This window comes from Diadema setosum, chromosome 18 (assembly GCF_964275005.1).
Source record: "Diadema setosum chromosome 18, eeDiaSeto1, whole genome shotgun sequence".
NCBI classification, from domain to species: domain Eukaryota; kingdom Metazoa; phylum Echinodermata; class Echinoidea; order Diadematoida; family Diadematidae; genus Diadema; species Diadema setosum.
In genome coordinates this window covers 19223692-19249439 of record NC_092702.1, presented here as the reverse complement: position 1 = coordinate 19249439, position 25748 = coordinate 19223692, and the positions used below count along the sequence as shown (strand labels likewise).

General features: G+C 39.2%; 3 protein-coding genes across 3 annotated transcripts; 1 reads left to right on the top strand and 2 right to left on the bottom strand.

Annotated features, from left to right (window-relative positions):
• Nucleotides 1-352: 352 nt before the first annotated feature.
• On the bottom strand, nt 353-5702 carry LOC140242065 (uncharacterized). The gene is made up of 6 exons (XM_072321827.1): nt 5529-5702; nt 4444-4857; nt 3474-3633; nt 2777-2898; nt 1279-1497; nt 353-807 (listed from the first exon to the last, which is right to left on the bottom strand). The coding sequence occupies exons 1-6, from the start codon at nt 5644-5646 to the stop codon at nt 617-619; spliced, it is 1224 nt and encodes a 407-aa protein (XP_072177928.1). The 5' UTR covers nt 5647-5702; the 3' UTR covers nt 353-616.
• A 2745-nt stretch (nt 5703-8447) lies between these two features.
• Nucleotides 8448-15869, top strand: LOC140241549 (small ribosomal subunit protein mS26-like). Its single transcript, XM_072321285.1, has 4 exons — nt 8448-8849; nt 12143-12289; nt 13715-13838; nt 14404-15869. Exons 1-4 carry the CDS (start codon nt 8611-8613, stop codon nt 14620-14622), a joined length of 729 nt encoding a protein of 242 aa, XP_072177386.1. The 5' UTR covers nt 8448-8610; the 3' UTR covers nt 14623-15869.
• An 840-nt stretch (nt 15870-16709) lies between these two features.
• On the bottom strand, nt 16710-25064 carry LOC140241675 (methylated-DNA--protein-cysteine methyltransferase-like). Its single transcript, XM_072321416.1, has 4 exons — nt 24931-25064; nt 22517-22679; nt 20611-20756; nt 16710-19140 (listed from the first exon to the last, which is right to left on the bottom strand). The coding sequence occupies exons 2-4, from the start codon at nt 22654-22656 to the stop codon at nt 18878-18880; spliced, it is 549 nt and encodes a 182-aa protein (XP_072177517.1). The 5' UTR covers nt 22657-22679; nt 24931-25064; the 3' UTR covers nt 16710-18877.
• Nucleotides 25065-25748: the final 684 nt, after the last annotated feature.

Genomic DNA, 25748 nt, shown 5'->3' with positions numbered 1-25748 from the left:
ACTGATTGGACTTGTTCTGTCAGTCACACTTACAAAATTCAGAAGGCTGTGATAGGTAAGTCACATATACATGTACATGTAAAATTGGTTTCTTTTAACTCTTTATGTGCCATAGACAGTGACAGAAACTTAGAATTTACTCGCGAATCCTGTCGGGAACACAACATGATTGTCAATCGCCACATAAAACGCACGCTACATGTGACAGGAATGGAAACGCAAGAAACGCTCTCATTGTCCTGTGCCATTTGGCAATTTATTGATCAGTTTGGGCGGGTTTGTGCATTTGAGCAGAAAATGCGAACTTGGCACGCTGTCACCCGAGTTGGGTGTGCGAACGTGGCACATAAAGAGTTAACTGCACTACTTGAAAATCAGATGTAAACCAAGGTTGCAAAAAGCATTACTCCACAAGGGTAAGTTCAGCACTGAATAACATGCGGGGCATGAAAGGCGGTTGCATGACGAGCTGCATCTGCTTATGAAAGTTGGTATTGGTTGCTAAAATACAACTGTAGTATTTTCTACCATATCTATCCAACTTCAAACAAATACAGCATGACGGAGCTCAGTATCAGTTGCGTGATGCATCGATCACAGCGTTTTGTCGGAGACGTCACGGTGGCATGGGTTGCAGGGCGGGGCACGTCTGAGCGACGGTGGTCCAATCTCCGCACATGATGTCTGTCACCCAGAGCCTCTCATTGTGGAAGAATTCCACATGCTTCGGCTGATCCTGTGACTCCATGTCACCGTGACCCAGCTGTCCATACTTGCCCCAACCCCACGTGTAGAGCCTCTTATCATCTGCAATAAGAAAAATGGTCAGCACACATAGAATATAGGTGCCTTAGTCCAAGCCAAAATAGCTGGAGGCAAAAAATGCTTAAAGAGAAAACAGGTAAAGTTGAAAGGCAATTTTTTTTTTAAATCTGAATTTTATTCGTCATTAGAGATGACTACATTTACAATTAAAGTTAGAGGTAGCCCCACTGATTGACTCTCCCCTTAATCTGCATCACCTTTATGTTACAAGACACATATTTATTTCATATTACAGTGTCATAAAGAGCATGAAGTGATGAAAATATATTATATGTGCCATTGGTATCTTTCTTAAAATCTCTAGAAAGAAAACAAAGTCACAAGCAGAAATGAATACCATTTTACTATTAGGATAGTATCAACAATACATTCCCAATTGTGTCAGTCTTAAAAGCAAGATTCTTAGCATTTAACAATCTGCAGCAATACAAGAGCACTATTCTTGATACTCACAAGTCACTGCAGCCGTGTGCCTCGACCCGCAGCTGACCTTTGACACGTTCACCCCTCCAGGCAAATCTAGAATGGCTGGAACCATCTGAAAGGTCACTCTTGATGGAGAGTGGTCAGAACGGGGTGGAGAAGCCCCGGGCTCTTCCTCTGCTTCGGCTTCGGGGGACAGCCCTAGCTGACCAGCCTCATTCCAACCCCAGACATACAGGTCACCTATGTCTGAGTACACACACAAGAATTCTGGCTGGTTGGCCACTTTGTTTTCCAATCTACATTAGATCTGCTGTGCTTTGATACACTTACACTACATGTGTTATCTCACTTGTTTGCACACAGGTACAGTGTAATGTGCCTTTATTTATACACAGGTAATGTGTCCTTATTAAACTTACACATACACACAGATCTTTGAAGCTTTGATATAAAATGAATTTTGTATTTTAATGCAACGGTGCTACCTTGTAGAGAGTTCTCACGATGGAGTGAAAAACTAATCGCTCATTTTTACATAATGATGCTCTGATGTACTGGGTATTAAATTCAACTATATTCTTTGGAAACTAGATAATTGTAATGAGGAAAATGACATTCTGTCAGAGAGAAAAGCATGATGTGCATGCTTATCTTTTATTCAGTATCAGCACCAAGCTAATCAAATGAGCAAAAACAGATGAGCATAAATTTGACACACAATGAGTGCTTATTGAGGATATTATGAGTATTTCACATACAAGCTGTTCAACTTGGGTTGAACAGACAACTGAGAATATCTACTCTAAACATGTGATCTAAGTATCTTGCCAAGTGGGCTTGTGCTTCATTCAACTAAAAACGATGAAATTGCTTTCCCTTTCAAAAGACAAACATTTATAAATTCTATAAATCCTTCACAATGGCAGTTGTCATTTTCTTCACACCTGCTTGTTGCCATGGTATTTTCTTTTATCATACATGAAAGCTAAGTAGTCTTGTCGGTGGGATACCATTGAAATTAATTTTGCAACATTACAAACATTCAACTTTATGGGAATCACATCCATACTCTGTCAATACACATACAGATGAAGGATGTTACATCACCACGAATAGAAAATGCCAGATGCTATATCACCAACAATAATGTGCTGTATGGAGTCTGAGAATTTAAGAGAAGGAAATGTATGCCCCTGAGGCAGTTCCATTCAAAACAAACACACTACTGATGACAGCTGTTTGTTCCTAACAGGATGGCCCACTGAATGGCACTACAGTGCACTCCCACAATAACGAACACAGTTTTATAACGAAATTCCGGTTACAATGAAGTAAAAATTCAGGCCCCAACATTATGCACTCTTTGTTTTTACTGTATATTTGTTCGGTCATAACAAATTTCGATATAACGAAAGAAAACTGCCGGTCCCGAGGACTTAGTTATAACGGGAGTCCACTGTAGTTATGTTGCCCTGCCCCTCCTTACAAACATCTCTTGTCATCTGTTATTGCCTTGTGAACCCACCACTGATGCAGGCTGAATGCCATCCTCCTGCACTGACCGATGTCACGCCCACACAGCCTAGGGCCTCAATGAGTCGGGGTTCTCTCTCACTGTCCGTGTCACCATGTCCTAACTGACCCCGGCTGAAATTGACCAGAGAAGAAATACAAATGATATTGCCAAGCACTCTAGTATGCTTCATTACCGTAGGAAGAAAGTTTGTCCACAATGATTATTAGACAACAGATATCAATTTTAAGAGTAAAGACAAGAAAATACAACAAAAAAAAAAACAACAAAAACAACTATTTAAACTTCCTTGTGACAAAATTCTTGCACACTCAACTTTGTCTAATAAAGGAAAATATATCCAAGGCAGACGTGTTTTCTTGTTGTGGCAGATATGGTGTATTCAGGTGGGAATCATGACAACGAACGATTGTTTACTAGCCCTGACAATGTTTGCATCTGGATAACCGTATTGGCACTCAACACTAGAGGGCAGCATTTCACATTGTGCTGTGTAGAACAGTTGAATAGGTATAACACTAGTATGACTACCATAAATAGCATACAGATACCTATGTCCACAATCACACAAAAGTACAGTGTATATCAAAAGCATGATCATTATATATCGCAATACAGTAGTCAATATAAGTATTTGTTGGACTTGGACTGACTGGGTGACAATTGACCGAGTGACTACCTGACGTACCTACCCAAGCCCACGGAGTAGACCAAGCCTTGATCAACCAGGAGCAGTCCATGTTCCTTGCCACAGGAAATCGCTCTCACTGAAAGGGGCTGCGAGAAGTGATGGACGACAAACTCATCTTCCTTTGATCTCACTATCCTGCCTGCCCGACGATCTGGATCTAAAGGGGAGAAAAAAGAAGGCCCACTGATGATTCAATTGACAGATTCTTCCATCTTTATGGGCAAACTAAATCTTGAAACTCAGTCTTAAAATATTTATTGATGATATCATAAATCAAACATCAAAGTGAATGATATTGATATGCCGGGTAAAGTCAGCCCCCCCCCCCCCCAAAAAAAAAAAGAAAAAGAAAAAGAAAAAGAGACAAAACACAGAATAAGAATACTTAACAGGCATTTCAATGCATCATGACTCTAATATACCTGAGACTAAGACTTCATATGAAATAGCTATTGTCTAGAATAACAAACTTCAATTTGTCATCGCTAATTTCCTACATCCTCATTATTTCTATAATTATAAGCTTCATTGTCAGCATTTCTAGTAATTTACATAAATAATGATATCCAGAGGACATCTACCTGCAAAGCCTTTTGAAATGATTTCTTCTTTGTAGAAAATACAAAATACAGTACACACAACTCTGTAACTTCAAGTACTGAATATACCAACAGTATAAAAACAGTTAAAAGGTTTCAGATATTCCCAGCTTTATTATTTTGTTTTAATATTTTAAAAGCCACTTTTTTCATAATATGTACACTATGTACAGTCAAACCTGCCAATAGTGCCATAGCAAGCACCTGCCGTATCCAACCACTAACCTCAATTCCCCCCAATAGAAAAGTCACGGTAAAGACCCTGCCTGTAGTGGCCATCTGACTACAATGACCACTCTTTTCGCTTCCCTTGAATGGCCGCTATAGACAGGTTTGACTGTAATATGATAAACAAAGCAAACACCTACCAAGAGCACATAAAACCATTGAGTCACCGCAGGCCAAATGCCTGACTCCTGTCTTCTTATCACTAGTCTGAGGAAGGCCATGTTCAGAGCGAGGTACTGCAGGTAGAGTGGAAGAACCTGCACCCAGTGTCACCTGCCCAACTGCTGCTATACCCTCCTTGTCTGCAATCCTGTGGGACTGTGAGTGTAAACTATCCTGTCCTGCTGTTCTGACTTCATTGTAGACTGAAACCTTCTTCGGCCTTGCTCCTGTGGCATCAGATAGTTCCAGGATATAGCAGTCATCATGCTGATCGATGCAAAACAGGCGGTCCTCACAAAGGCACAAATCTCTGGACGGAGAAATGTCTTTCCGGGAAGAAAGTTCAAGTACAGAATCCTTTTGTCCAAACAAGCACCCCAGCACTAAGCCCCCTGAAGAGAAAACGATAATAGGGCATTACAGTCTTCTCACATTTTACCAACATTGTATCTTTTAAAAATATTATTCACTACTGTCTCAAATAAAAACATTGGTATCTGTAATCTTGTGCAGAGCAAATTACAGCATACAACTTCTTCTAAGATGGTTGCCCATAAGATTCTCTCTAGGGCCTATACATATTACTGGAGGATCAGGTAAAATTACCAAAAAAAAAAAAAAAAGGCATCGACGTACCCCTTGACCTCGACAGACTACAAACCCTGTTACTACCACTGCTAAAGGTATACCAAGCCGCGGGCTGACCAGTACTGAGTCTACTGGGTTATTCGAACCGAGGCTCGCTTTGATGTATGTATCTGCAGTTATAAATCTCATGATGAACCTTTATGATTTACTAAAATTGTAGGAAAAACCTTGTGGAATCAAAATTATTTTTTGAATAATGAGTTGGCATAAACTTTTTTTGGGAAATGACAAATAAATCCTTAGAAACAACAACAAAATTGGCATATTGTTTGTATACAACATCAGAGTGTTTATACACTATTTTTAACTAGCTAGGGAAGCTAGAGTATTGACTTTTACCCAATCTACAATGCATGGATCTGGAGGTAAGAGTTCCTTCAAGTTTTATTTGGAAGATATTTGTCCTGTTGCTTACCATTTAAACCAAGGGCAACTGCATTCCATTTCAAACTAGCAATGACGTCATGTAATGAAGGTCCTGAAGGATCACTGTTTAAAGTTCTGGTTGCATGTCCCTCCGTGCATTCATTCATCTGTAATTTCCTTGCATCAGATTCAGCAGTGCATCCACCACCCAAGCCACAATCACCATTAGTGGAATGCTGATGAAGGGCAGATGGGGTGGTGCTTCCTTTTTTATTGCTTTGCAAGACATTGCATTCTCCATGTTTTACTTCTGAGAAGTTTAGCTTCTTTGGGTGTGTAATTATAATTTGCTTATTCGAGGAATCTGCCTGTAATTGACAGAACCTATTATATCCAAATCCGAAAATTCTATCCATGGTTAGCTTGCATTCTCAGCAAATTATACCCATTGAAATTTATAGCAGACACATGTCAGTATGCCAATGCAATGGTACACAGCTTCTCAGGTGTGGGTTGAAATTGAGACAGAATATGTAAAAGAACTGTTTTTCTTGAACACAGAGTATGGATGGTCCGTGGTTGGGGATATTAAGAAAAAAAAAAGCCAGTAGGCCCTATTTAACGTTCGTCATCAACACCTTGCTTGATAAGTTGATGTTCAGCAGCTTGAAGTTACTTCCCAGTGCAGCAGAACCTACATTACAGATCTTCAAAAGCTCGTGTCACGGCTCACAGCTGAGGAGAACAACATCCAGATCCAGCATGTAGATGCGATATGTACACTCCAAACTAGCAAGTGGAAGTCGACACAGGTCTTAGGAGATATTCGTGTAGGCGTAGCCGTAGGTACTGCCATAACAAGGTCAGGGAGGTGGGTTAAACAAAGGTTTGCCTGCCTGAGCTGAGTTCCCCCCGAGCACGACTTGTTTGCTAGCGACGTACAGCTGCTAGCTGCACCGTGCAACGTCCCCGGGGCACCACCGGCCGCTGCTGCTTCCGAACGCTGGATTCACGTGCACACTTTTCCCTAATTATAAAAACCAGGATAGAGAAAATGCAGCAATTCACGGCTAAAGAGTTGAATTCAAAATACACATCTAAATCATTACACGGACGATATGGAGGAAGGTGATGTAGAATTCTGGTAGATCTAACTAATCATTACACGGTTCAAGGTTCGAATCGAATCACCTGTATGGCTGTCTATATATTACGTAACTATTGAACATGAGTGCGCAGCGCAGAGATCGAGACCGCTCGACGAACTTCTGGTTCGCCCCATGACAACGCGACACCGTATTTCATTAGAGTCCCAAAGAGATCAGGGCGTGTCACGTAAGCTGCCCCATATAAGATACAGGCATGCAGATGTCTTCTCTCATTCCTTTGAAACACCATCATTGTTGCATTTATCCTTTTAATGATGTCCTGGTACCTTCATATGGAAATGTGAAATTATTGCATACAATATGATGGCACTATATATATTAACGATCATCTCAAATACTAATAAAATATGTAGTACATATTCAAATATAAATTATAGTTATTGATAAGAAATGCTTGAGACTCAAGAGGAGATGTTCATATATACCCATCGTGATTTTACTCATTGTTATTTAGAGGACAAGTTCACCCAAATAATTATAAATGTGGATTGAGTGGATGGAGCAATGTTAATTGAACACATCGATGACAGTGTTGAGGAAAATTGCACAATCCGTTCAAAAGTTACAAATCTTTATAAGTTTTTGGGCAGCATTGCTGGATAAGTCTACGTTTTTTTTTTTTTAATGTCAATACAACGAACGATATAAAGAAAACTTAACCTAACTATATTCACTTTTTTACCATAACAAAACAGCACTTGACTTGCCTCTTTCAAAGGAGGAGAGGGGATCGAGTCATGTCAGTAAACAAGTCAAATAACTTCGCGTTCAAGCCCGTACTTTAGAAGCCACTCAGTAGATGTGACTTCAGTCCTTTAGAACTGGATAATGGAAACACATCAGTTCGAACTGCACCTTGTGACAATTTAATGTATTTTGAATCATAGGTTTGTGACTCGTGGTAGCATATCTTCACAAACAAAACTGTAAGTCATTATGGAAATATAACATTAGCAGGCCGGTAACTAGGGGGGTAGGGGTTCAGGGGGTTCCACGGAACCCCCCGTTTGCCAGTAGCCAAAATAGAATAAAAGAACAAAAAATGAGTGGTGGAACCCCGTTTGGAAAAAAAAAAATGAAAGGAGGCTTGTATATAGTGGCACCGATTGCGGTGATGCCTTTTTTTTCTTTTTTACTTTTTGCTTGTCAGCTGATTAAACCAGGAAGTGGTCCACTTTTTTAATTCTGACCTCCCCCCCCCCCCACCTAAAAATTCTAGTTACGGGCCTGATTAGAAAAGGAACGAATTGGCATGGAAACATTAGTAATACATATTGCAGGGCTCGACACTAACAGTGGCCCGGTGGCCCGGGGCCACCAAAAATGAAGGTCGGGCCACATAATTTCAGAAAAGGGCAAATTTGGTGTCCCACCTGGGGTCACCAAAATTTTTTGAAAAGTGTGTCAATAAATTCGTAACTCCTTGCGCCGGAAATCAGTGCATGCAGTGAGTGTGCGACTTATTAAAAAAAAATGGACTTTTATCAATGTTTTTTTTTTTCCGGGCCACCAATTTTTTCTCTCGGGCCACCAAAAATTTGAAATTGATGATTTTGGTGGCCCCATCGGGCCACCGAAAAATAAAGTTAGTGTCGAGCCCTGCATATTGTACTAAAAAGTATATCAGCGCGACGTGGTACGGTGGTGGTGCCGAATGGCCGGTTTAAAAAGCGGTATTTTATATGTCGACTTTCTGATACCTCATTCATATAGCGCGCGCATGCATTAGGCCCTGGGAACCATGCACACATGTGTACCACAGAACTCTTACCAATTTGACTCTTACTCTGTGATGCACACTCGCCGCCGACGCATGCTGCTCACGCTCACCGCGGACCGAGCGAATCGTGTCTTCCATAATTGCCAAACAATCAACATACAAAGGTTTGGCAGCAGAAAAGCAATAGAACTCTACTTGGTTGACCCTTTTTCCTTCCCGCAGCATAGTTGCTCTCAAACAGAATGCTAAATTCAGTGAAAACTTCGCTATGGCATGCCGGAGCTATCGAGCGTCTGTGGGCACCAGTCAACGCAGGAACGTCGATACAGCTTCAACAGATTCGGTGGAGAAAACGGCGGACAGATCCCAAGGCTAAATCAAAGGAGGGAAGAGTGAGGGAACCTACACCGAGGGATCCATGGGAGCAAGCTTTCTTCAGTGAGAAACTGCCTCACTACAAGACAACTCTGAGATCTATTCGGTAATCTATTACCAATTATCTATGTCACTTAAACAACCTTGTCCTTGATCAATTACTACCAGCTGAAGGGGAAGTGCTACATGTAGCCATAACCAAATGAATAGTGGTCTACAGACCACAGTAGAACTACATGTACAGAAGAGAGACCGATGCCTAGTAAAGTCCTAGATCAGTCTCTTCACGGCCACGGTGGGCTTTTTGTCTGACGTAGTGATATATTGTACGGTCAGCCCGTACATGTCCCAACGTCAGATAACAAACCCACCGTGAACTTGGTGAAAGTGTGAAGAGATAGATACCATTGGTTTACTCCTCATGTTATCTGTCTTACTGAGACCTCTAGGCCTACGCTGTTTATATTTTTGCGTACAGATATTTTCGCGAATGATGAGGCCATAGGCATAGACATTTTCGTGACATGTTGTTTTCGCGAACTGACGCCGACGCTTACAATTGTACGTTAATGCACTATTAAACATTGACCGACAAGTCTGTCTATTAAATTCCGCGAAAAACTTCTCATTTATAAATAATGATGACATTTGCTGGGTCAGTTTTTCGCTTCATATAAAATCTAGACAGACACTATTGACATGATTGATGATACATACGCTATTGCGACGGTTTGAATCGTTTCGATTCAACGCAACTTTGACCCAGTTCCCCCCGCATAAAAATGATTATTATTATTTTTTCCAGCTTGGTTTTCAAACCAATCTGGAAAAAATATATACAGGATTAATCAGTTAACATTTTGACTCACTTCTTCCACTGTTTCCTCCTGTTTTCTGGTCGTTTCCTCCACTTCTTTGCAGCGCTCCCCAATTCATCGCCGCCTTCGTTTGAAAAATTACCGCACGAATGACTACGGCAAGCCAAATGCTCCATACAATCACTATATCGTACGACTTTACTAATACATTTATTGACTAAAGTAATAGTAAGTTGTTCGAGCACTGAATTTAACTTCATAATGCTCATTCACAATATTACATACTGGCACACTCATTCACCACAGGAAAGTGCCTGAGTCACCTCCAAAAATCCCATCTAAAATCCCAAATTTTGCCGTTAAAAACGCAGAATCGCCGCAACTTTTCCAAAGCGCGCGCGAATTAGGTCCTGTGTAAAGAATCGGGGTCGCCGAAAAAGCGCTAAAAATTGAAAAATTATGCCGTTCTGTTGCGAGATTTTTCGCTTATCGCAAGCTCAGAGTGTGATGGTATCCTCAAAAACACAAAAGAAAAACAAAATCTCTGTATGTGCCGATGCAGTGAATACATGTACAGGGGCTGAATGCAAGTGCAGAGTCCCCAAAATTCGGACACGAATGGGTGCCACATCCCCGATGCAACCTTGCGCCGACAAGGTATGGCGCGCATGGATTTTTCAGCGGCCTTGTATGCGTATTGACATTGCGCGCGTGTTTGAATTTTGGAGAGGCTGTCCGAATTTTGGGGAATTGACAAGGTGATATTATTTGGGGATTCTGTGAAATTTTATGATCTATTTAACAAAATCAATATTGGGAAAAAGTAGGTTGATATATTTAACATACATTACTATAGATATAATTTTGTAGAGTATTAATTTGAGGTGAACAAATATTGCAAAGTGTCCAAAAATTGGGGCTTTTACTCTAGGTCTAAAAGTCTACTGCAATTCATGAGTTAAATTTACTTTGTAGAGATTGAAAATGGCTTTGAATTTATTACATATAATTACATTTCAAATTTACTATAGAATCTAAAATTTTGGCATGGGAGGTTGAACCTTGGTGCGTTTTTTTTTTTTTTTTTCTTCTTCTTCTTCTTCTTCTTCTTCTAAAGTACTCCTCGAGGTCACGGGCCGGGATTGTGCATCAAGTCTCATGTCATTGATTGATAAAATTATATCTGTTAGTTTTGATACCATTATTACTACCCAATTTGCCTGCCTGGTATTCCTGGTAATACATGTATCATAGAGCGTGTTTCTTCTGAGAGCATCTCGCATCACCTTGCATCACCGCGAATTTTGTCTCCCTCATCACCTCGTATTTTACTACCACTCGAGCTGTTTCTACTGAGCGATAAACTACGCGGTGATGGGAGGTGACGTGCTAAATGCGGTGAATCTTGAAGTCACATATTTTCAGGTCACATATCGGAACGCGCTGCCTCTGCCATTTTCTGCCATAGTAGTCTTTCCGTCCAAAATGCCCCTCACCAACATTTCCTACCACTTGGTTATTAGGAATCGTTGCAGGTCGAGGGTCCAGTTAATGCTCTCCCGGGGCTGCCACATACTAACGTTAATATTCCAACGAAAATGAATTAAGGAATCTACAACTTCGAGACGATACGATATTATGGGAGAATGAACGCAGTGTAAAAGTCAAGAGTATAATGTACTGTAGTATAATACTAATAGGCTGTTAGGCACGCAAACAATAGAAGATGAATGCACACAATTCACATGTACCACCTCATGTATTTAGTAGGAGTTGGTACGAGGCATGATGTGTGCGCGAAACTACTGTCGCTGTGTACACAAGTGTCGGAGTGTGCGATGAACCGATTTTAAAAGCGCGGGGCGAAAGCTCCCAATAATTCGAAACTTCCGGTACACCACAAATTTCGCTACCCAGTGTGTTCTACTGAAAATCGTCCTTCGCATCACCAGGCATCGACCACCTCAAAAGGTGGACGACGGAGCACCTCGCATCACCACACATCGGCCACTACCTGATCTGTTTCTACTGAGGAAAAATTTGAGGTGTCACCGCGCATCGCCGCGAATCACCTCGCATCGCCTCGCATCACCTCGAATTTTCATCGCTCAGTAGAAACACATTCATAATGAATGTTTCTGTTTTCAGATATCTCTGATAGTAGTTGTGGTTGTGGTTCTGACATGTACTGATGTAGCAACACCCTGCTTATAGAAAATGGAATGCATTCTCCATATTTCTCTTGAGCCATTATTACAATTGTACATTGTTGTGTCATCAATCAGTCACAGATAGATGTGTAGCTCTGTACCAGGGTATGTCAGAATGTTCAGTGTAATCAAGGTTGCTGCGGTTGTATTTGTATAATTTGTAGTTTGTATTATCTGACATCCCTGCAGAATAATGGCTCTCATCCATGGAGCATCTACAGGCTACATATCTTGTAATTATTGACTGGAAATATTCAATTGACTTGTGATGTCATTGATTGTATATCATATGTTATTCATAACTGTCAGCCTATCAAAAATCAATTCTCAAAATGTTGCTTTCAAACATTTTCTTGGGTTTTCTCCATCAGACGAATGTTTGCCGAAGAATTGCATAGGAAGAAGGGAGAAACGGCTGAAGGGCTGTCAAGTGAACAGGTAGAGAGGGAGGAGGAAGAAGAATTCAGGAATATACTCCTCTGGAATGAAGAAGAGAATGCAAGGATTGCAGCAAAAAGGTATTAGTGAAGAGTTTTGTTCATTTGTTTGTTTGTGTAATTTATCTTTATCCCTTTGAAGACTAGTCCGGAGTATACTCGGGCAGGTGTCTATGGGAAATGTGTGTTTAATATAGCAAATCAGCCCATCTTATTAAAGACGGGGTAATGGTCTCCTGGGTCAATGTGCCACAGGTTTTGCTCCCAATCACTGTTTCAATTCATTTCTAAAACTGATGGTGATGCATGTGTGCAATATCAAAGCATTGATATCCCAGGAAATGTGTATATGGGTAATTCCATGAAGTTGGGGCAGTGTCCATGTAGCATCGTGATATTTAAAAAATACATTTCAGCATAACTCAATACATGCTATACATTTATTGTTTGTAGGCTTTACATTTGCATTGAGGCCACACATTTTCCTGGAAATTTTGTGCCATTCAGACTCAATTTTGATGAAGTTATTAAGCAATATGTAACAGTGTCCTGTAGCATCGTGACGTGTCCATGTAGCATCGTGATATTTTAAAATTTGGTCCTGAGAGACAAATTATGGCAATTAGCTTGACCAAAATTTGATGCAATATGCATTTACAAGATATGAATGAGATAGCTAAATATCTCAAATTTCCTGTACACAGTTTTAATTTTATAAGAAAATTACAAAATGTATCACGATGCCATGCGGTGTCCTTTTTTGTTACATTTGGTGGACACCGCGTAGCATAGTGACACATTGTGTAATTTTCTTGTAAGAGTAAAACTGTGGCAAGGAGAGTTAAGATATTTAGCTATCTGACTAATCTAGTAATTATGCATATTATATCAAATTTTGGTCAAGCTAATTGCATTAATTTGTCTTTTAGGACCAGATTTTAACTATCATGATGCTACAGGACACCGTTATATATTGTTTTAATAACTTCATCAAAATTGAGTCTGAATGGCACAAAATTTCCAGGAAAATGTATGGTCTCAATACAAATGTAAAACCTATAAACAATATATGTATAGCATAATTAGTATTGAGTTATGCTAAAATGTAACACTTTGTGCCCCAACTTCACGGAATTACCAACGAGTATTTGATGTAACTCAACATTGGTTGGTATGCATCGCTTTTATGGACCTTTGAATACCTGGTAATCGTACATGTATGTGGCTACATTGTAAATGTGGTGAAAGTTAGTACATGTATGATATACCCATGGAGCTACCGTGCTCCATGGTATACCATAAACGATGTCTGCATTGCATGCAGTTTTTTATTTCAAGGCTTAACTTCTGGCTCACTGCTAGTTCTCCAATGTCCTCTAGTTTGTGCATGACTTGCCACCAGTTTTCATGTCTCAAAGGGAGCACATTTCATCTCAATTCATATCATATACGTGTACTGATTCAGTATTGCCATTTTGCCCCCCCCCCACCTCCTTGTGATTGCAGAACTGAGAAGCTTGCAGCAAAGGCCAGATTGATAGAAGAAGCAAATCTACAGAGGCTGCTTGAGAAGGAAAGATGGGAAGCTGAAGAGGTGGAAAGGTTGACAGAACTGGTCCAACGTGAAAAGGTATGGAGATCGTCTTGTGAGCAATGATATTATGTTCTACGAAAAGTGTTGAGATTTAGCAGAGAATTTATCCCCCTCCTTGAGAAAAGTTGTTATTCAAAGGCTGATATCACTGGAAGCACAGCAACAGATCAGTGCAGGTTTTAGCAAAGTTAGATATGAATGCCAGTAAGGTTACATTTAGCTAAAAAGCCTTCAGTTATCTCGCCATCCCTTTTGTGGATCACTGTCATCTAGACATTGGCTGGCATATGAATGTCTTTTCGTTTTCAAGCGTATTCAGCACCAAATCTGATTGGTTGCTGCATGGCTACTGCTGCCATAGAAACTGCATTTATTTCAACTTACAATAAAAGTAAAGATATGTAGTATTTGTATATTAGTAATACATGTTATACAATGTAGTACTAAAGAGCTTTATGAAATGGTGCACATTGTGTGCATTGATTGGGGGAATAAAGTGCCAATGGATTTGAGAGGAACTCACACATGTGTATCATTAATACATAGTAAAACCTGACAGTGGTTCTAACTCTGATGTTGTCATTGTTGTTGATGTGATTAGGAGGCAAGTAAATCTTTCATCACCATGGAGACCATGGAGGCAGCAATAGAGGAGGCCCTGGATAACCCCAAGAACTATAATTTCCTCATCAAAAGGACAGGGAAGCCAGTGTTACCATCCGATACTGCCTGGGAGCAATTTAGGCAGAGAACTTTGGCAGAAGAGGAGCAAGAGTCGCAAGAGAAGGAGGACGAGGACATGAAAATGGCAGAGAACTGATTGGGCTGGACCTTGAAGCCTGCGCTGATGAGCAAAGCCAACTTCAGTTGAATGCGATGATGAAATCAGAGCAAGACTGTAAAGCATGTATTGCCAGCATTTGGGCATGCAGCATGCACAGAACACTTTCAGACACAGTGCCCAACATTTGCTTTATTCACCTATCATCAGGTCACTTGGTCCTTGTGCATCTGTGTCACCATAGAAACTCATGCGATGCTGTAGACGCCATGTATTCTGTAAGTTGGTACAGTGCACTGCCATTGTAACCAAGTCCTTGGGACCTTTTTTCTTTTATTTTTTCCCCCGTTATATCGAAATTTCTTTATAGCCGAACATTTGTGTTTATTATGCTTCGTGCAGATATCTAGGTGGTAATTTTGGAGCCTGAATTTTTACTTTGTTGTAACAAGAACCGTGTTTGTTATAACAGTACACCACATGAAGTGCACTGCACTTGGAAGACAGATTTGTGATTGAGAACCACAATGATGGAATGGGAATAGATATTACATAGCATTCTAATTCACAAGAAGACTTGGTGATTTCCCATCGTAGAGATGATGTACATTGTATAGTGCATTTCAGGGCAGGTGCTACGTGTAACTTTCCTTTACCACTTGCCTGTTTGGGCAAGCAAATTTTCATATTGTTGCAGAACACTTGGCGAACAAGAGTTTTACTTGCCCGAAAAGAAAGTAAAAAATATTAGAAAATGATATAGAAAATCACTTTAAGTCAGGGCTTGATAAAACAGTCATATGAACGAACAGCACACACTGATTCACACACTTAAAACACATTGGAGTTATAACTTGGTTCGATCGAGTGCTGATGTTGCATAGTATTGGGGCTTTTCCACAGAAGTGTTGAGAAGTTCCTGAAATGAAATTAAAGCATGTTGCATCATTAGATGGTCATTATCTTTGGGCGTCTGTATGGTTGACTTCATGGGTTTCAAGGGGGAAAAGTGAAAAAAGGTGGCTTCAAAACTTTTAATGCTTGCCTGACTTTGAATTTCACTTGCCCCAGGCAATCGGGCAAGCGCTTATGTAGCACCCGACATTTATGATGTGGGAGACAATATTTTTGTGAGTTAATTTTGTGAATATTTGTTGATTTGCAAAATTTGTGAAGATGAAAATGCCTCAAAATATACAGTGTACTATGTAGTGTATACAGTGTATGTTATCACCAATGGCTTGCAAGCAACTTCTGTATCTTTGAATAAAACCAACATCAAGAAATATGATTGAGTTGGTGTGTGTAATTTTGCTGGGCAACTGTCTAAATGTGGAATCGGCTCTCATGGATATCTAGGCCAAAATCTATACATTGTCATTTTAACATTTTTGAGGAGATGAAATATTGGCATAATTTTAATCAGATTTCATACAGTCATATAAAGTATCAATAACACAGCTTGTTCCTGAGAGATGTTTTTGCTTGATGTGTCAAAAAGGAAAGGAAGTTTGATCATATTCTGAAATTATGCTGTAATAGGGGTATGCATGGAAACCTTTGAAAAAGTTTGTTCTTGCAATTCTAAGTTTAGATGCAGCTATCTAAAGGTGCAGTACTCAATGAATGTGATGTAGCAATGTCAGAATTCATATTCATGAAAACTCTGCTAAAAGGAGAATGTTGATAAAGCATGACACAGCAAATTGCCAAGATGAAAATCACCAAATATCATTATAGAATTGTTGTGGATGTTGCAGGACCATCATTCTGAAGTGCAACTTCATGGCATTTCCAAACTGGCTTTGATAAATAGAGTACAATGGACTCCCATCATTACGAAGTCCTCAGGACTGACACTTTTCTTTCGTTATACAGCCTATTGAAATTTCATATTACTGAACAAATACACAATAAAAAACATACACTGGATAATGTTGCGGCCTGAATTATTACTTTGTTGTAACCTCATTTGTTATAATGGGAGTGCACTGTAAAATCAGAAAGCCATTTACCTCAATTTGAGCAATCTCTATCACACCACAGGCCACGGACTTCCATATCTCTGCCTTCTACATGTACATGTACATTAATTATTAAACATATCACGCTTGTAGGTGTTTCATACGATGTGTGACAAAGTGGCATATAAAAGCATGTTTTATTGGACTTTCAAAGCAAGTTGATCTGAATACACATACAAACGTACAAAGAAAAAACATGAAAGATATAATCAGCTGTCTCAGCATCGCCCATTTGGCAAAAGGCAATGTACTATATGCACATATACATGTTTTATAGTGAGTCGTGGAATTCCTCCTGAAGTTTTCCACTTTGAACTCCAAAGCCAATATAAATGTTTAACCCTTTGTGTGCCTCGAGTGTCTGTTGGTAGAGACAAACTCGCAGCATTGTACACACTGCCCATGGTCCCCAGCATAGAAAGGTAATGCCTCTGTGACACTTTGTTGCAGAGGCATAAAAACCAACCCCACAACCTCGAAAATTCAGTATCACAATGTATAACAAATATGCAGTGGGGGATCCAGAGGAGGGCGCAACCGGCGCACACCCCCTTTATTTTTTCGTTAGAAACAAAAGAAATAAAAAGAAAAAAAAATGAAATGAAACCCAGAAGTGTCACCAGAAATATTAGTTGTGCCCCCCCCCCCCCCTTACAGAATTCCTGGATCCGCCCCTATGTGGGTGTCCACACACACTGTCATTGAGAGACAGAAATGCCCTTCTAACCTTGACCCATTTGTAACAACTGCACTTCCAGCCATGGGATGGTTTCCATACCAGTTGTTTCATGAAAAACAAGAGCTAGTGCCTGCAGAGCATTTACACAAACTTACACATTACAAGGGCACATCAATGTTATTTATCAGTCATTTTTTTTTTCATCATCGCTCATTCAGCTACAGATACTGACAGTATTTCTGTCCATTCAGTATACCAAAGTGTTCAAAAGAACATCAAAGTAACTGGACCAAAGAAATGGAGATGTAGAGTTACTCTTTGTCAAATACCTGGGGAAGTAACAACAAACAAAGATAGCAGAATAGTTCTATATGAGCTTGAAGTTCAAAATACATTGTACAAGCAATTTGAGTATAAATGTAACAACAAAAATAAAAACAGTTTAACGTTCTAGGTAATACATATCAAGGTAATACTGCAGTTAAAATATTTTGGCAAAAGGTGAGTTTTTATTTCACTTATATCATTCTATACCAGTACTGATACATATTATAAATTTAATTACATGATGACCCATTTCAATACTGTTGTATTTATACTTTTCTTTATATTTGACAAATGGTACTACATGTACTTTAAAACACGTAAGTGTCTTTTGTATTACAATGGTTAATACACATCTCCATCTGCATCTATTAAATCTCTTTTCCATCAACATTTCTATATCTACACAGGCATGTTCCTGTGCCAAATGTACAAAACAAACTAATTGCTAGTATATATCTGGTACTTCAACGTGTGTGTGTGTGTGTGTGTGTGTCTGTGTGAATATTACACAAGGGAAGCTTTAGATCAATATTGGCATGCATTGTCATGGAATGTAATCGTATGTTATATTGTGTGTGACAGCAACTTTAATAGGTTGTTTTTTTTTTTTAATTTACTCTAGAGCAGATTCCATGTATTTATATTTTATGAATGAACTGACTGCACCCATTCTGTATATCTTTATGCATATCATAATTGAAGGCATATCAACATGCTTTTGTTTTCACCAGTCACTTTGGGATCCAAATAGATTATAAAGCACAGCATGCATTACATTTCCATGGGTAATAACTGGGTATAAAGAGAGTTGGTCAAAATAATCACTAAACTGAGATGAATGTGAGTTTTCTAAGGTCTACAAAATTATGTAAATTTGTTTCATCTGAAAATTATTCTTTTTCACAACTATACAGAAGGATTGAATACCTTCTTTGTATTTTGCAGCAGAGGATTGTGACAGGCAAGGTTGAACTCGAGGGAAGTCAACCTGGGTGCAGTGAGCAGCACTAAATAGCATTCAAAGCCTATACATGTATTTGCTCAAGATATATTCCGTTTCTTACTGACGGGTCCTTGACAAGACTGTAGCAATGATCATCATGTGCAGAATTCAACATTCTATTAACTGATTGTCGTAATAAATCCATATACACTTTACCAATAATTGAAAAGCATAAGACAGAATTGGCGTGAAGATCAATATTTTGTTATCTCAAGTAGGCGGTAGCGACCCAGGTTGATATGCTGGCTGGGAAGCAGGCCCTCAGAAACTGGCACCCTCGTGTTTCAGGAGCCACTCCTTGACGTGGAGTCCCCGCCCCGACATGAATCCCCCCAGTTTACCATCAGCAGCCAACACACGATGACAGGGGACCACCAGAGGGGTGGGGTTGAGTCTCATTGCCCCACCCACAGCCCTGGCAGCTCTGGGTTTGCCCATCAGAGCAGCCAGCTGGCCGTAGCTCATCGTCTGTCCAACAGGAATGTCCATCACCATCTTCTCCCAGACTCGAGATGAGAAGGAATCTATAAAGCAAGCAGACAAACATAACAAAATTGAGGAAATGAGAATTATAACTGATAAAATATCATAATACAGGGTGTTGCAAGGTCCACAGGGGGTTTTAACATGTCGGCAACAGGTTTAAGTTTGTTAGCCATTATTCTCAAAGGGGGCTGCCTGGCTAAGGAAGACTTTTTTCAAAGTCTGTTTTTGCTTCAAAAACACTTGCCGATGACAAATCTATCGAATGGATATGATTTCTGTGAAGAGAAAAACAAGAAAGCATCAATGGTGTTCACAAAATTTATCAACCATATGAAATCTATGCACAAATTTAATTTTCTATGGAAAGTACACATTCCTTTGTCTTGCTACTGACATATGTTCAGGGTAATATCACTCTCCCTGTCTTCTGAAGGAGGTGGTAAAGTCAGAGCTCTTCTACTGTATTATGGTCAAAACTGCCTTAGCAGTCGCTATAGAGAGATTTGACTGTACACGTATATACCCATCTGCCTTACAGAGACACTTATGCTGCAAGGTTGATGAAATAGCACATTCATTCTACAAAGAGTCACTTAAAAAAAAAGAAAAAAAAAGAGAAGAATGAGAATCAAGACCAATACAGTAAGGCAATTAAATGTCAATTACCCTGAGAATAAGTTGCAGCCAAGCCATGTTTAGCATCCATAGCTACTTTTACTTTTTCCACTGCAGTTTATATATACTGCTTCAGGGGCATTCTATCATTACCCCTGCTCAGGTGGAAATGTTTTCCAATATATATCCTGACACCATCAGTGTACAAAATCTACAATCCCATGACAACAATATTTCTGGCTGTCTTTTTAGCTTGGTTCCCATGACTACTGCAGAGTACATGTATCACTGTGGATAAAATGCAATAAACCAACGGACTTGAGTGCCCGAAAGGGATGGTATAGTTTTGCTTTAGATTGAGCATTGTTTCCATTTTTCTTTTTCTTTTCTTTTCTTTTTTTTGTGAGATAAAAATAGAAACTTCTTATGAAATATGAAAGAGCTTACAATCCTAAGAGGAATTCAAGGTGTATTTGATGGAAATTGGTTTTGAAATGGCCAAGATATCGCAAAACAAAGAGGTTCTAAGAAAAGGTGGGACCCACCTTTTTTATGAGGAGCACTTTGTTTTATTTTGTTTTTGGATATCTCAGCCATTTCAAAACAGATCTTCATCAAATAAAATTTTGAATACGTCTTAGAACTGTATGCTCTTTAATATTCCATCTAAATGGTTTCTAACTATCTCCCAAAATGTTAAAATCTGAACTCCCCATCTCAACCAAACCTATAAAATCCCTCTGACAGCCACAGCTTCATACCCATGATTCCATTCAAGTGCTATATCTCTGGACTCAGAAAAATACCCCATACCTGTAGGAACACTGATTTGAACAAGCATAACGTGAAAGTCCCATATCAAACTACGGTAACAGAAACTGAAGTACATGTACCTGACTTAAACTCTGTTACATGGAGAGGTGGCAAAGGTCTGTCCAGGACTGAATTGGAATCCTTGAAGTAGTCTGTTAGCCAGTCACAGCATTCTCTCAAAGCCGGTGACCAATCGTCGGGCTCCTCGAAGACACTACAGCTTTTTCTGTCATCAGTAAAGAGGAAACAAGCAAAGCAGATGAACTAACCATATGTGTTATGAGCTTGTTTTTGACGCTTGACGCTAACTACTGATCATATACATTATACTTTATATACACAAAATTATATACACACATATCTATAAGAAGAGGAAACAGAGAACAAGCAAACTAGATGAATTTATATGTGCTTTTTTTCTTTCTCATGCTAACTGCTAATCATACATGTATAACTTATTTTGTAATTATATGGTTTCTTTTATTTAAAAGTCTGGCTAAAGGTGCTTTGACTAGATCTGTGCTTATACTGACATGTCTCCTTGATGTATAGGGGTATGGTAACACCCAAACTTGTGCCTGCCTTACTGTCTGGTGTTCATTACATCAAGCCTTTTGAAATTTAGACCATCAGTATGATTCCCCTTTAAAATCCATGCATTTTTCAAGTTCCTTTTAACATTGTAGACGTATACATCGATGAAGATTTTGATTCATCCAGGCAGTATGCAAACTAGTAAATCCAGTTGAACGGGTTTGATTTATATGCCTTTATGGTAAGCCTATGCTTACAGCTCTAAAATTTGAATCCTCATGCTGTAAGGTAATATTTGGGAAAAGCAAGATCATCCAGATGATTTCAACAAACTTCCAATAATCTTTGCAACACATCTCCTTACAAAATACGCCTCACACATAATGTTCATCACAGTAGTTTTAGTACATAAGTCTGTCAGATAATAATGATACCAGTGATAATTCAAATTGGTTTTTAAAAAAAAGTAACATTGTTGACAATAATACAAGGGAGAACACTCATATAATGACAATGATGAGTACAAGAATATCAGTGAGAATGACAATGCCCAAACTCTACTTATAGTTATTACTCAAGATGATTGTATTTCAAATTATAACCCCTTTCAGGATATACTGATTGTCAATACAAGTTATCACTAATATGGATATCAGTTGTGCCAGTCAATGTATTCAACCTACAGTCAACCTTGCCTAAGTCGAATCAATTTGGACTGAAAAAAAAAATAGCTTCAACTTACAGAAAATTTTACTTATGAGGGATTAAAATCAATAGAGTATAAAGGGAAGAGGACTTGGAAAGACCTTCACCTTAGGCATTTATTCGACTTAAAGGACAAGTTCACCTTCATTACCATAAGGATTGAGAGAATATAGCAATATTAGTAGAACACATCATTGAAAGTTTGAGGAAGATCGGACAATCCGTTCAAAAGTTATAAATTTTTGAAGTTTTTGTGCAGTCACCGCTGGACGAGAAGACTACTGCAGTGTATGATGTCACATGCGTACAACAATATAAGGAAAATATAAAGAGAATTTCACAAAATTTCATCTTTTGAAAAAAGTACACATTCCCTTGACTCGTTACTGACATATGTTATGGGTAATATTATTCCCATTGCCTTCAGAAAGAGGCAAGTCAAGTGCTTTTTTATTATGCGAAAAAAGTGAAAATATGTTGAATTTTCTTTACATTTTCTTTATACTGTTGTACTCATATGACATCACAAGCCTTAGTAGTCTCCTCATCCAGCGGTTCCAACACAAAAATTTAAAAAATTCACAACTTTAGCATCGATTGTCCAATTTTCCTCAAACTTTCACTGATGTGTTCTACTAATATTGCTGCATTCTCTCAATCCTTATGTTTATGAAGGTGAACTTGTCCTTTAATGTGTGTTGACTGCATATGGCTATGTACGTACACGTACACTCACGACTCACGTACTTAGCATTCAGTTGAGGGAGAGCCTTTGGAGCAGCCATGCAGATCTTATGCACACCCTTGGGACATCCCGACACAGTCACATGACCAACAGGTGTAGCCAATACAAATGATGATAGCGTGCATGCTGTTTTTAACGGCATCCTGTGTAGTGTGTCCCTGCAGTCTGACCCACGATATATCCCAACACGTAAGAAGAAAAGACAGACTGTAATTTAAAAAAAATGAGGCATTGTATGATAAAAATTCACATAATTGTCATAAATGGAATATGAGTGATGCAATATCTCCAACAGAACTCATATTTATACCAGGGAGGTGCTGGAGATGGAAAAGAAACAAGAATCTCTCCTTTGTACCCCTGCTTTAATTGTGCTGCAAAGAAGTTATGCATTCTAATTGCAGGTGTTAATAGATTGTTTTGATAAAAGACTGCATTTCTGTTCAAATATGCATTATTCCTCAATTACAACAAACTGAGCAAGTAGCAGTTCACTGTACCTTTCAATATCTTTGGCAGCAATTATTTAGTGAGGAGAGGAACAGGATGCACAAACAAAAATCAATACAAAATTGTACTTCTTTAAAAACATGCAGTAAAAAGCATTAGCCACTTAGCAAAAGATTTCACATTCAGGTACCAAACCTGACTAACAAAATTATGCACATATGCTTGCAATATGGTTAAATGTTATTTTTTTTTTAATGTGATACTAATATTTCTTCTTTTTTTTTTTGTTACGAGATATTGAAAACAAGATCTGAAGGAAAAAAGTGAAAGGATTTGTTCCATAACATATACCAACAAGTTTCATTTATATTATAGAGGTTCTAAGATTTCAACATTTCCTCTGATAATATACACCTTAAAACTACTAAAATCAAGAACCTCTTCTTTATTCTCCATTTGGAAGAGATCTTTCTCTAACACCTCCCTTTTTATACCCTGGTCAAGAACAGAGCACTAGATTCTAAATAATTCAGGTCTGGTGATAGGAAGGAGAAAGGATTTAAAGGAGTTCTTCACTCATAAATGACAAATAAAATGTATTTTCTAAAATGTAATGCATGTGTCCACTTACACTGCCTAATACTGCTATCAAGTACCAGTAGTAATGTTAAACATGTTACAGGAAACCTATAGGGCCTATGGATCAAGCAACAACATATCATGCTGATGATTAATTCTCTCCTTTGCTGTCACAAACACAATTAAAGGGCAAGTTCACCTTCATACATGTGGATTGAGTGAATGCAGCAGCACATAGTGGAACACATCAGTGAGAGTTTGGGGAAAATCTGACAATTCATTCCAAAGTTAGGCATTTTTTAAGTTTCTGTGCAGTCCCTCCTGGATGAGAAGACTACTACAGTGTATGATGTCACATGCATATGATATAAGGAAAATAAAAAGAGAATTTCACAAAACTTTACTTTTTGAATAAAGTGCATTTCTTTGACTTGTTACAGACGTATGTTCAGGGTAATATTATTTCCCCCTGCCTTCTGAAAGAGAGAAGTCGAGTGTTCTTTTGTTATGCGAGAAGAGTGAAAATATGTTGAATTTTCTTTATTCTTTCATTGTATTGTTGTACACATTTGACATCACAAGCTGTAGTAGTCTTCTAAGCCCATCCAGCCGTGACTGAGCAGAAAGTTAAAAAATTCATAACTTTTGAACGAATTGTCCGATTTTCCTCAAACTCTCACTGATGTGTTCTAGTGACTAATTGCTGCATTCAATCAACCCACATGTCTGTGAAGGTGAACTTGTCCTTTAATTACATCAAGCTTCAGTAACATTGTGTAATGTCATTCATGCACTCACAGTCACAACTCACAATGTTTGGACCTTTTCCTTCTAATTCCTCCAACCCAATACGGACTAGACAATCTAGGGGTAGAAAGTGTCTAGTAGACTGTTTACCAACCCTTTTCAAATCCTCATCCCAACCTCATCCAACCACGCCCACTTTGAATGAGGGGATTTCCCCAATTCTGAAACAGACGACCCCGCCCCACCCCTCTCTTCCCCAATAGTACACCGGGGACCATGTACCAGCATGCAGCAGCATGGTTGCAGTCACTACGCACACAGCACATGATGCTACAGTCAGTTGTGTCATGTGGGTAGTTCTGTAGTAACTGCAACTAAAATCAGTGACAGTAATACGGCCCCATGCCCCATCATGACAGACAGGCAGTTTTCTAGGCCAAATACCAAAAGTTGCGCGTTGATCGCGTCGCGAGGGTTGCTTGAATATCGAGTGAAGTCAAAGTTTCTAACATATAGATCTGTACAGGTTAGACCTAGTAGTAGTAGTAGTTGGTTAACGCGTTAGTCAAAATAAAATTTCTAACACAGTTACGACTAAATAAAGAGTGGGTGATACAAAATACCGTCAAATTGCACTCACAGTCAGCTCTTTCATCAAACTAAACAAAAGGTCAGTATAGCGACGACAGTTTCTCCGAACACGAGGTTTTAGAGTATACCGGCATTAGAAGTTAACAATTCTGAACACTGCACTGCATACTGCTCCCTTTTACTTATTGGTGTAAAAAATGTGGTGTAATCACTGACCTAGTACCTGCACAGAACTCGTCGAGTTCTATGCAAAGAGATTTTGTGATGCGCGGTGCATGTGCTAATGAAAGCGTGCGAGTGTTATGTTTACAGTTAGGATATTTCTAGTCGTCTAAAAGTAATTATTTCATAAAATAGATATTGACACAATTGTATTTATTACTAAGGACTTTATATAAGTTTTCGAGCAATTATAAATTTATTAATATTATACCTTTTGCCGTACTTATAGTGATGTTTATGTTTTATTTTCAGTGTTTATCACCCACACCTGGCATCATTCGTGTACTAGTATGCGAAGCCACACTCTCGTACCGACGAAGTGGGGACACGTGTAGCGCGCGAGCAGGCACACACACACTGAAGTCACACACTCCTGTTGTACTGAGAATTGAAGTGCGCAGCGAAGTTGCAGTTTTGTGCAAGGTCAGTCGTGGGTCACGGATCCAATCAACTTCGTGATGACGTAGCGACCGTCGGCGGATCCGCAGCGTACGGACAGTGCAGTAAACGCGTACTACGGAGCTAGCTAGCTCTCTATGGGAAAAACAGGCGCTAGCTAGCTATATTGCTAGGCGCAGGCACACAGGCAGCCGGCCAGCTCGATCGCGCATCGCTAGCTTTAAATAGTACAGTCGGCTGTTGATC